General features: G+C 45.5%; 1 protein-coding gene across 6 annotated transcripts in view; it reads right to left on the reverse strand.

Annotated features, from left to right (window-relative positions):
• Cbfb (core-binding factor subunit beta) overlaps nucleotides 1–1,715 on the reverse strand; it is a 50,987-nt gene extending 49,272 nt beyond the window's left edge. For 2 of the 6 annotated variants that reach the window (XM_042700712.1, XM_042700710.1), the window contains exons 1-2: nucleotides 1,379–1,714; nucleotides 1,065–1,151 (exon numbers count right to left, since the gene is read on the reverse strand). In XM_042700712.1, the coding sequence (XP_042556646.1) occupies nucleotides 1,065–1,151; nucleotides 1,379–1,456 (165 nt within the window). In that variant the 5' untranslated portion in view covers nucleotides 1,457–1,714. Of the gene's footprint in view, nucleotides 1–1,064; nucleotides 1,152–1,378 lie in introns of all 6 variants that reach the window. The other 4 variants (XM_042700708.1, XM_042700709.1, XM_042700714.1 and 1 more) reach the window with 3 other exon arrangements.
• Between the last annotated feature and the right edge of the window lie 11,033 nt (nucleotides 1,716–12,748).

Below are 12,748 nucleotides of genomic sequence, written 5' to 3' on the forward strand. Positions count from 1 at the left end.
GGTATATGAATTACATCTCAATGAAACAACTGACTGTAGAGGGGGAGGAGAAATAAATTTTCCAAAATAGTTTTTTGTTAACCTCAGTTCAAACTGTTATCTTAAGCTTCAAGTCTCTGCCAACGCAAGTGAGCAGAAAATACGATTCCATTATGCAATGCTTCATCTTTTTTTTTTTAAATAATCGACTCCTTTTTCTATAAACTTCCTCCTATCATTGCTTCCTCCTTGAAAACTAACCTTCAATAGGACACCGCAAAAAGCATGAAAGAAACTACCACACCTGAGTAGTTTTCAACCTAAAGTTTGATGAACAGGAGGCAACACACCCATCACACCTAAACAGGGACTTCAAAATCAACTGTGAGTTTCATAGAAACAAGCAATTCTTTCGAAACTACAGCACTAAAAAGTTAGAAAAGCGGGGGGAAGGAAGGGGGGGGGGTGTTTCAGATTCTACTGAGGCAGAATATTCTAGGGAAAGAAAATGATCCACTCTGTGTTGCTCCCCCCCCCCCCCACTTCATCTTCTATTAGGTCAATAAACAAGATTCTCAGCTACACGGGGAATGAAATTTAGCTTCTAAGAAACCGACTATCGCTGACTCCGGGGGAAGCTCCCACCCCACCCCCAATTCTTTTGCTACATGAGCGTTGCCTTCCTACACATTCTGAGAACCCCGAATGGTGTCACAGCCTGATACAATGCCCTTCTGCTTGTTCCATGTGGCTGGGGTTTGAGCTCCATCGCGGCGAAGAGTGTCTCAGATCCGGCTTCGGGAGGAAAATACAAGCCACCGGCGGCGGCGGCGGCGGGGCTACCGCTACGGGACCCGGGCGTCCGCGCCGAGCGAGGACCGGCCCGCCAAGCGCCTGGTTTTCTTGCGCCTTTTGAATCCCGAGTAGGAAGTGAGACGGAGTCCGCTCAGTTCCGGGAGCCGCGGCGTCCGCGCGCGGCGCCGTCCGGAACCCGCCTGGGCCGCGCGTCTCGCGGAGCAACAAGTGACCCGCGCCCGCCCGCGCCCGCGCGCGCCGCGGTCCCCGCGCCCCATCCCGCGACTTACGATCTCCGAGCGGCCGTCGCGGCAGGCGTTCTGGAAGCGCGTCTGGCGCTCCTCGTGGGGCCGGTCCCTGAAGCCCGTGTATTTAATCTGCAAGGCAAGAGACCGGCCGAGGAAAATCAGGAGCCAAATCCGCGGCGTCTCTCGCCCGCCCCTCGCGGCGCCGATAAGGGCAAGCAGAGTCTGCGGGCAGACAGACGGCTGCCGGGGCGAGATTTGCCCCTCTTGCGACCGCGCCGCCCAAACTTTTCTCCGCCCGGGCCCACTCGGGGCGCGTCGCGGCCTCCGCGCCTTCCGCCCGCCTCGCCTCACCTCACCTCACACTCGCGGCTCAGCTTCCTGAAGAACTCCTCATTTTCGAACTTGCTTCTCTGGTCAGGCACAACGCGCGGCATCTTCCCGCCCGAAGGCCGCGGCGGCCGGGGCTCCGGGCTGGCGTGGGTAAAACCCGCCGGCTGGTTCTGTGCTACCGACTGACCGCCCACCCCGCGGCGCCCAGACTCCCGCTTCTCTTTGTTTCAGGCGCCCGCCCGCGTGGGCTCCCGCTCCGGGGAGTCTGAGATACTGCCGCCCGCTCGAGCCCAGCCCACGCCGCCGCAGCCTCAGCCGTTGCCTACCGCCCGCGCAGACCCAGCTCTCGCCGCCCACAGCCACCGCCGCCGCCACTTCCTCTCGCCGCCCACCTAGCTCACCCTCCCCGCCCCGCCCCCGGCGGCCCCACCCCTCCTTCTTACGCGCCCGCCCGCCTCAAACTCCGGCAAACAAGACTCACCATTCACAACTCCATGGCCCGCGCCGCGCATGCGCCTCACGCCCGCTCGGCTTGCGGGGTGGTTGTGTTGCCGGGAACCCGGGCTCTCTCCACAGCGCAACCTCCTTCCCCTTTGCCTGAGTGCTGGCGGGTTCATTGTACAACAGCTGGGTGGGGTCAGCCGGACACATAGGCTACAAGGAGCGTCCCCTCTCCCTCCACAGGCTTTTTACTTCCCTCATTGCAGAACTATCTAGAACTTGTGAACTCCCAGCCACTCGAGGGTAACCTCACATTTCTACTTGAAAGTGAAGAAGCCTTGGGGATTTTGCATGCTCACACCAGCTGTGCACACCTAGGACTAAAGGTGGAAACAGACTGAAGATTTCAGCCAGATCGTGGTGGTAGCTGTTGTAATCAGCCAGGCTTTAGATGAGATTTTGCACAGCTCATCTGCCTGCTGACTGGGCCTGTTAAATATCAGAATTCTATTTTCAATAATACACATAAGTTCCTAAGAGTTAGCGTAAGAACCTTTATGTTGGCCTAACACTTAATGGCCACCCAATAAACTTGGGTCTCTAAAGAAAAGCAAGGTAACCCCTGGGTGCTGGTGGCTCACATCTGTAATCCTAGTTACTCAGGAGGCTGAGATCTGAGGATCATGATTTGAAGCCAGCCAGGGCTGGCTTATCTCCAATAAACTACAAAAGAAAAAAAGAAAGGAAAAAGAAAAGAAAGCCAGAAGTGGAGCTATGGCTCAAATAGTAAAATGCTAACCTTGAGCAAAAAAAAAGCTCAGGAACAGCACCTTGAGTTCAAGCCCCAGGCCTGGCAAAAAAAAAAAAAAAAAAAGTTGACTCAAAGGATAGCAAATAGGTGCCAATTGTGTCAGTAGCGGGGCCAAGATTGCAAAGGTATTTGAAGATATACCTAAATGCAAAGGAATCAGTGCCAAATCAATTGGCAATGCCTGTCTTGAGTAGAGGCTTGGCAGAACTTCCCATCCCTGTCCAATCTCATTTTTACAGATATGGAACTAAGCTTAGATAACTAGCTGTCCTGGATTTGCCATGGACTGTCTTGGTTTTAGCAATATTCTTCAGGAAACCACTCAGAACCTAGAAAACCAGTATGGTTGTTAATTCTAACAGGTCTAGAGACTGATTGCTCAAAGTTAAGGTGGGTTTTTTTGTTTGTTTTTTGTTTGTGCTGGTCCTAGGACTTGATTTCAGGGCCTGGGCACTGTCCTTGAGCTTTTTGCTCTAGACTAGTGCTCTAAAGTAGTTGTGTGTGTGTGTGTGTGTGTGTGTATGAGTCTTTTTGTTATTGTTTTGTGTTTGTTTTCCCTCATTTTTACTTATCATTTTATTGTTGCTATTAATGTGTTGTGCAGAAGGGTTACCATTTCTTTTTTTCTTTCCTTCCTTCTTTCCTTCCCCTTCATTACTACCTCTTCCTTCTTTCCTTCCTTCCTTTTTTTTCCTTCCTTCTTTCCTTCCCCTTCATTACTACCTCTTCCTTCTTTCCTTCCTTCCTTTTTTTTTTGCCTATCCTGGGGCTTGAACTCAGAGCCAGGGCACCATCCCTGAGCTTCTTTTGTTCAAAGCTAGCCCTTTACCACTTGAGCCACAGTGCCACTTCTGGCTTTTTCTGTTTATGTGGTACTGAGGAATTGAACCCAGGGCTTCATGCATGCTAGGCAAGCACTCTGCCACTAAGCCACATTCCCAGCACAGGGGTTACCATTTCATAAGTCAGATACTGAGTTTGTTTCTTTTTTTGCATTCTGGGGATCAATCCAACTATAGACAAATGCTATACTACTGAGTTACATTTCCAGTCTTGCAGGTCAAGGTTTGCGGGTTGTTTATTTTTTTTTCCAAAGCTGAAATATAGGACAGCTGGGCAGGGCTATAGCATGCACTACTGAGAGAGAGGGGGAGGAAGGGAAAGAGAGAGGGTGAAAGGTAGAAAAAAGAAACCATTAGGTTTATGGTTTTTAACAGACATCCTCCTATTGTTTTGAGTTTTTTAATTGGTGGTGGTGGTGGTTATGGAGCTTGAACTTGGGGCATGGGCACTGTCCCTGAGCTCTTTTGCTCAAGACTAGCACTCTACACTTTGAGGTATGTGATTAATTGGAGATGAGAGTCTGGCAGACTTTCCTGCACAGGTTAGCTTTAAATTATGTTCTCAGATCTCAGTCTCCTGAGTAGCTAGGATTACATCCCTCCTATTTATTTATTTATTTATTTATTTATTTATTTATTTCTGGTGCTTGTACTGCGGCTGGAATTCAGGGCCTCATATTTTCTTGGCTTTTTCTGCTCACCACTGGTACTCTACTGCTTGCGTCATACGTCCAATCCTGTCAAGATAAGAATCTTTTGGATTTGTCTACCTGGTTGGCTTCAAACAGTGATCCTTAGATCTCATTTCCTGAGTAGCTAAGATTATAGGCGACTGGCACCCAGTTCAGACATCCTCTTCTGAACCATAGACATAAGAGCAACTCCTTCTTTGGGTGTGCTCTTCTGGCCTGTCTGTACCAAGCCTGCGTGAATGGATGTGTATATATAAATAGAAAGGTATGGATTCCAACAACTACTACTGATGGAGCTCGCACTTTCTCATAATCTTTCTTTCATTGGTAAGCAACAGAAACTCAATTCCATGAAACTTAAAACTAAAAAGGATCTTTTACTTTACCTAAACAAATCAGAGAGGCAGATGAGCTATCTGGACAATGTTCTCTTTTTCTTTTCTGCTCCTCCATTTTTCATCACTGCTTTTCTGTCAGGATCTCTTGGATGATACTTGTTTCCCAGCAGTAGATCAGAGTATCCACTGCTCCATCTTACCAAATTACTTTAATTGCCTGGGTCACATATTCTCTCCGTGTGTGTGGATATGATTGACTGGTCAGTTTAAATCATATGCCCTTCCATCAGGATTTGGAACGCCTGTGATTATTGATCATAGAATCTGATATTTTAAATAGGGAGAAGAGAAATTCCCCCCAATAAAGGGAATAAAAAGGGGTGCATTACAGTCCCACTGAACAGTTTGTATCAGCTACTCTTGGGAAAGGATGCCATTTTTATTGTTGCATAAATGTTCTGATCAAATTGATGGTGACTCCCACATCAGCACAGGCAAAATGTAGACAAAAACCATCTTTAAAATATCTGCAACACAGGTTGGGAGGTTAAATAAGGCAGCCTTTATCCCAAGACACCAAAACTAAGTCTCAGGAGTTAGAAACCTTCATACACTGCTGTGTCTCCTTGAAGTCTTCCAGTTCAGTTTCCAGCTAAGAAAACCTTTAGATACCACGACAACATAGCCATTGTTTAAATGAGAAGAGGCTGACTTGGCTCTCAGTCAACAAGTCTGCAGATCAGCATAGGCTCATTGCTAGGGTTTTTGCTGCTGGCATTCATGATAAAAAACAGAGTGAAACATGTCCCAGGGGTAACTCACATGATTCGGTGTAGATGGATATTGGTATGCAACTTCTCATGTTGATCTATAAAAGCTACTCCACAAGGAGACACTGTGGTTTCACAGTAGGTCTAGGAGACTCTCAGATCTGCAGCTGATTTGATCTTTTGTCTGTAGTAACAGCTGTTACTGCCATGGGAAATGTGGAATAAATGAAAGTTGAGTTAGGTATGGTGATACAGACCTATAATCTCAGTACTCAGGAAGCTGAGGCAAGAGGATCATAAGTTTAAGAGCAGCCTGGGCTAAATGCTGAGACCCTGACTCAAAATACAACACAACAGAAATAGAAAGATCTCAAAAGTAGTAGTAGATGGCCAGACAGACACTATGACTTTTGGCAAGGAAAAGATCAGGGTTGTAGGAGCAGGATATAGTTGGGCAAGAATAGGCCAGAGAAGGCCAGAAGGCTCTACTTGTAGCTCCATGTGGGCAGGGAACCATGTCCAAAGGGAAAGGGATGGCAAAACCTTCCAAGCAGACCTAGAACTGCAGTAGCCTTTGGCAATCCTGGGCCACAGGGTAACCCACAGCGAGCTTTGTCTGGCATCCAAGTGGCAGGGTGACTGGGAAACAATCCTCTGGTTAAAGACAGTCTCTCCTTAGCTGACCTCTGTATGCATTTTTTACTTTTGTTTTTTTCCCCACTTATTTTGAAAAATAGGATTAAAAGAAATTCATACTTTCTCGATATGGGGAAATTTTCAAGTGAACTCAGCTTTGAGCTTCTAACAGCATTGGCAACCATCGGATAGTGTATAGGTTCATCTAGACCCCATTTATGTTTGCTAAGCCAGCTCACAGATGGCAGGGGTCCACTGCTTTGCCTAGAAAAATCCTCCTACTTTCCCAGAATCTGACTAAATCCCCTGGAGCTTCACTATTTGGAACCTTCCTTTCATAAGCATTCAGCCAATCTAGGGGCTCTCTTTTTCAACTGTCTGCACTCAGGTTTTTTGGAAGGAGATAGGTTGAAATCTAGGATGAATGTGTCCCCTGCCTGAGCATGGCAATTTCCTGGGCCTTAAAGCTTTTTTTTTTCTTTCTCTAGGTAATTGCTTCTGCAGGACATCCAGATGGATCTTGAGGAGATACGTAGAAAGCATTCAGGGATAGAAAACCCTCAGTTGTCTAGCCCAACTCTGAAACTGAGTGTCACACAAAAAAGTCAGATCTTCCTATCCCTCTTGGATAGATGAGGAAAAAAGAGACTGAAAAGGTCAGTCCGGTAAATAGGACAGTTTAGGAGACACTGACACATGAGAAATAATGAGTAGATAAGCATTGGACTATATCATTTCCATTTGTTCCTCACCTCAGCACTGCAAATCCAGCATCCCAATGAGGAAACTGAGACTCAGGGCCTAGTAGCCCCAGGATTGTGGTTTTAACTGTTCTGCTTACTGGTAGAAATGCCAAAAAAAAAAAAAAGCCCTGCTTATCTCCATTGAATTTCATACTCATGGACAGCTGTGGTCCCTTATTTATTTATTTTTTTATTTGTTGGTTGTAGGGCTTGAACTCTGGGCCTAGGACTTGTCCTTGAGCTCTTTTGCTCAAAGCTAGCACTCTACCACTTTGAACTATAGTGCTACTTCCAGTTTTCTGACGGTTAATTGGAGATAAAAGTCTCAGAGACTTTCTTGGCTGGGCTAGCTTTGAACACAATCCTTAGAGCTCAGCCTTCTGAGTAGCTAGGATTACCAGTGTGAGCCACCAACCAGCATCTGGCTTGGGGTCCCTTCTTATTGTAGGCCCTGTGGTAGGGAGCAACTCTTGCTTTTGGGGGGTTCCTCATTCTTGCCCCTGAATCCAACTGTTTGTTCTCTTGCTTGGAAAATCAAGGCCTAGATGTTCTACTGCCCCAGATCCACTAGAAAGGATGACTTTATCCAGGTCTGGTTCTGCAACTACCCACATCTGCCTCTCCTCACAGACTGGGTGTGGTTCCCCCTGGGTCTCTGAGCCTCTAGTAATTTTTCCTAAGGAAACAGTTTCCCTTCAGTTACTAAGGCAATATTGTACCATCTTAAAGCTGAAATAGGAACTGGAGCCACAAATGAGTCTTGAGAGGAGTAGAAGAGAAAAGAAATTGGTGGCTGGCACCACGCCTAATGCCCTGTCTGCACTCAGTTTTTTTGGAAGGAGATGGGTTGAAATCTAGGATGAATGTGTCCCCTGCCTGAGCATGGCAATTTCCTGGGCCTCAAAGCTTTTTTTTTTTGAGATAGAATTAATGAACCATAAAATTTACCCTTAGGCCCTAAAGAATTTTCCCTCCTTTCTTCCCAAGGAGTTCTCCTGTTCTTTTTTCTTTTTTAGCTTCCCTGTCACCCTCCCCCACCAGCTCAGCCATGGTATAGGGGAAAGAAAGCAGAGAGGAGCAAGTTTCCCCAGAATAGCATTTCTTCAGTGTTGGGATCAATAAACCCGTTTGCTTAAGAGAAACCAGATGATTTCATCCTTGTAATTACAAGTTTGACGTTTGCAAATCTTGCCCAGGCTCCAAATGAGCCTTTTTGTCATGGGAGGTGGAGAAGTTTGTCTGGATGCCTGGGGATAGAGACCAAGCCTGGTATGATGGGAAAAGGGCCAGGCAGGGGTCAAGAAGTCTGGCTGACCCTCTTATACAGGGCTCCTTTGGATGCTCCCTCCTCCCAACCCCCAGCTTCTGGTAAGTGATGGGAAGCAGACTAGACAGGAGGCTGGGCCATAGCAGCTGGTGAGCTCTAACCACATCACCCCCGTTTAAGACCCCTTCCCCAGCCCCCCTTCCCCAGGCCCCCTTCCCCCCCTCCCCCCGCCTTTGCCTGTGGCAGAAAGACAAGGCCTTCAGCCTACCATTTGTGACCCTCAGACAATCATTGCTTTCCTTTCCAATTCCATCTCTCATTTCTCCCATGGTACCCTGCAATCCAGCCCTACTGGCCTGCTCACGTTTCCCACAAGCCTTTGGCATGACTTCCTCCCCTTTGTCTGCTGGGAAAACTCATATTTCTTCTTTAAATATGAGCTTGGGAGCCTCTACAGATGATAGTCCCCTCCTCCCACACCCTCTCATTCTATCATCAGCTCCATGCTTATGTGCCAAGGAGATAGTTAGCCCATATGGGAAGAATCAGCACTCTGGCCTCTGTTAGAATTTGGCTCCCCAATAATTTGTATTTATTCCACTACTGTGCAACCTTCATATGAAGGTCTCTCCTAGGTCCCTTAAAATATATATGTATACACACACACACACACACACACACACACACACACACACACACACACACAAATATATATGTTGCAACAGAAAAATCCAGGAAGTCCAGGAAAAGAATAAAGGGGTTTCACCATCACTTCTAGTTGGCCACAGTGGCTTGTACCTATAATCCCAGCTAATCCAGGACCTAATTCAAAAGGATCACTTGAACCCAGGAATTTAAGGGCGGACTGGGAAACATAGCAAGAAAAAAATAATTCAACAATGTTCTACAAGAAATGTATTCATTACCTTACTCTGTAAGGTAATTTAACTGTAACCGTTCTGTATAGCACCTTTACAATAAAATAAAATTCAAAAAGAAATTATTTTATTGGAATTAAATAAATATAGCTTTCATCCACTAAAACAATAATTCAATATTTTAAAAGGTGGATGCCAGTAATCCTGGCTGCTTAGGAGACTGAGGTCAGGAAGATCACCATTCAAGGTCAGTTTCTTAGCCAATAATTGGGTGCAGTATCTCACACCTGTCATCCTAGCTACGTGAGAGGATGAGATAGAAAATATCAGAGTTCTTGGCCAACCGTGGCAGGAAAGTCCATCTCAACCAAAGAAGCTGCATATGGTGGGGTATACTTTCTATCCTTGCTATGATAGTGTAAAAGAAGCAAATTGAAATCCAGATAGGTACTGAGGCCTTATATCAAAGATAATCAGTGCAAAAAAGGGAGTTTTGCTTAGCTAGCATAAAGCCCTGAGTTCAAACTTCACTATCATAAAAACAAAAAGAAGAAAACAAAAATCTGGGCATGGTGATACAACCTTTAATCTCAATTAACACTCCAAGGACCAAGACAGGAAGATTGCAAGGGCAAGGCCAGGCTGGGCTACATATCAAGGCCCTGTCTCAAAGAACAACAAACAAAAAACACCCCAAAATACCATTGCTAACATTTTATTGTAATTTTTACTGGCCTCATCCAATCCACATTTTTTTCACATAGTTATGATACCCTATATGTGCAGGGTTTTTTTGGTTTGTTTTTGTTTTTGTCAATTGTGGGCCTGAACTCTGGGCCTGGGCATTGTTCCTCAATTCTTCAGCTCAAAGCTAGTGCTCTACCACTTGAGCTACAGCACCACTTCTGGCTTTTTCTGCTTATGTGGTGCTGAGGAATCGAACCCAGGGCCTCATGCAGGCTAGGCAAGCATTCTACCACCGAGCTACCTTCCAGCCTATATGTGCAGTTTTAAATGCTTTGTTAGGTTTATACACAAATCCTATGGTATAAGTATTTTCCTATGTTATCATTTACCTAAATGGTACCTAATATAGTTTCACTCTTCCTTGACTAATCCCCACTATTTTTTGACATTTAAGTTGTTTCCTGTGATTCACTTTTAAAATTTTAGTCTGCTACAAACATTGTGGTGCATCAGTTTTTTTCCTTAAAAATTCTGGAAGCCAGGCACCAGTGGCTCACACCTATAATCCTAGCTACTAGGAGGCTGAGATCCGAGGATTGCGGTTTGAAGCCAGCCCGGGCAGTAAAGTCCCTGTGAGACTCTTATCTCCAATTAACCATCAGAAAAATGGAAGTGACACTGTGGCTCAAGTGGTAGAGCACTAGCCTTGAGCTGAAGAGCTCAGGGACAGTGCCCAGGACCAGAGTTCAAGCCCCATGACTGAAACAAAGAAAAAAAAAATTCTGGGGCTGGGAAGGTGGCTCAGTGGTAGAGTGCTTGCTTTGCATACATGAGATCTTGGGTTCAATTCCTCAGCACCACATAAGCAGAAAAGTCCAGAAGTGGAGCTATGGTATGGCTCAAGTGGTAGAGCGCTAGCCTTGAGCTGAAGAGCTGAGGGACAGCACCCAGGCCCAGAGTTCAGGCCCCATGAATGATAAAAAAGAAAAAAAAGAAAAAGAAAAAAATTCTGGATAATATTTTTAGTACATATTTTCATAAGTAGAACCAATGAGTCTAAAGGTATGGGTATTGTAAAATTCCTGATATACATTGACAAATTTCTCTTTGATATTGCTTCTTCTCTCTTCTTGAGTCCTAAAAATCTGTTCCCTTTTCTCATTTCTCAATGTCTCAGACACAGGAAATGCCAACCAAGAATAAACCAAGACCTACAGATAGAGATCAATTGATCAATAAAAGAGGTTGAATAATTTAACACTCACTTCTGGCTCATTATCGACTCTGGGATCTAAATGCATTCTCTTACCTTCTTTCTTTTTGTGTTCCTGCTGATGACATCTTGACACTACTCTATCTTGGTTTTGGATTTTTGTCCAAGTTTCCCAGGCTCTAAACCATGCAGGCAGGCAAGCAGGCATGTTTCCCCATCATGCTCTAATACTGTTTTGTAAATAGGTTGAAAGAATTACCAGCCCATAGCCACCTCAGCATTCTGTCTCCTTTCTAGGAATACAAGATGAACAATGAATAAAGATGACAGTTGCCTTCCTCAAGAGAACACTTCTGAATGGCTAGCCAATCTCTGCTGTGTTCTAACCCTAACTTCTGCTATCTAGCTTGCCTCCATCCCCTTTTAAACTTAATTTTATTGATTTATTTTTGTGCCACTACTGGGGCTTGATCCTGAGGCCTGGGTGCCATTCTTTTCCAATTTTGTTGTTGTTGTTGGTCATGGGGCCTGCACTCTGGGCCTGGGCACTATCCCTCAGTTCTTCAGCTCAAGGCTAGCGCTCTACTACTTGAGCCACAGCACCACTTCCAGCTTTTTCTGCTTACGTGGTGCTGAGGAATCGAACCCAGGTCCTCATGCATACAAGGCAAGCACCCTACTACTGAGCCTTCCCAGCCCCATCCTTTTACTTTTTTTACTCAAGGCTGGGCCTCTATCACTTGAGCCACAGCTCCACTTCCAGCCTTTTGGTGGTGAATTGGAGATAAGTGTCTCATGGACTTTTCCCGCTTGGGCTAACTTCGAACCATGAACCTTGGATCTCAGCCTTCTGAGTAGCTAGGTATACAGACATGAGCCACTAGCACTGCGCATGCCTCTCTTCCTTTTATTGGTCAGGCTCCCTGAGAATTCTTTCTCAACTATGTGGGCAGAATGGCCACCCTATGTCATCCCTGACTACTGCTTGCCCTAGGAACCGGATTCACCTTCCTCAAAGGTACTCTACAATTTCAGTAGTTTCCCTATCCCCACTGTATGCTAACTTTATCTTGCTCCCTCTGTCCCAAGGGACTCCCCAGCATGCCTTGTTGCAAAAGAATTATTATTGATGACTTAAAACAGTCATTTGTCATCTAGTATCTTCAACCAGATACTAGATGATTTCTTGAGCTTCAGTGAGCTACCTGCAGACTACTTTTTTTTTTTTTTGGGGGGGGGGGGTCTGGTCGTGGGGCCTGAAGTCTGGGCCTGGGCACTGTCCCTCAGCTCTTCAGCTCAAGGCTAGCGCTCTACCACTTGAGCCACAGTGCCACTTCTGTTTTTTTTTTTTTTTTTCTGCTTATGTGGTGCTGAGGAATCAAACCAGGGCCTCATGCATTCAAGGCAAGCGCTCTGCCACTGAGCCACCTTCCCAGCCCCCAGACTACTTTCTTGGCACAGTTCTTATGCAGTTGAGGTCAGGGTATAAAAACCAGCCAGATGCATAAAGGCTAGATATCCTCCCTGTAGAAGTGATTGAGGCTGTGATTGAGTCCACAGTATAACTTCTCCCTCTACCCACTCCTGCTCTCTTTCTCTGCCATCAACAGGTGTTGATTACAAGAACACTCCAGGGGCATTCCTTAATAAAAATCCTGCCAGAAGCTTCCTATACAACTCAGCTTCGGGACTTTGACAAGGAGTTATTCCTAAGAGAATTTCATCTTCCATCTCCCGTTTTTTACTAGAAACTAGCCTGAGATAGATTCTTTCCAGCAAAACATTGAGAAGCCACCCTATAAATGTGTTGTAAGAGCATGTTGAGGCATTTGTGGGTAGAACATTTGTTAAGACATTTGGGTAGAATGCTTACCTAGCATGCCCAAGGATCTTGGGCTGATCTCTAGCAATGAAAATAAAATTGTTGTGTTTTGTTCTTTTAAATTTTTAAATATTTTTTTTTATTGAGATGAAGTGATTATATGAATTTCACAAATTTCACAGTATTGTGGAATAGTGATGCTCAGTTAAAGACATAAACACATTTTAACCTTCAGAAAGAAAATTGTCATTATCAT

The sequence above is a fragment of the Dipodomys spectabilis genome, unplaced genomic scaffold (assembly GCF_019054845.1).
Source record: "Dipodomys spectabilis isolate Male_0828 unplaced genomic scaffold, ASM1905484v1 ptg000273l, whole genome shotgun sequence".
Lineage (NCBI taxonomy): Eukaryota > Metazoa > Chordata > Mammalia > Rodentia > Heteromyidae > Dipodomys > Dipodomys spectabilis.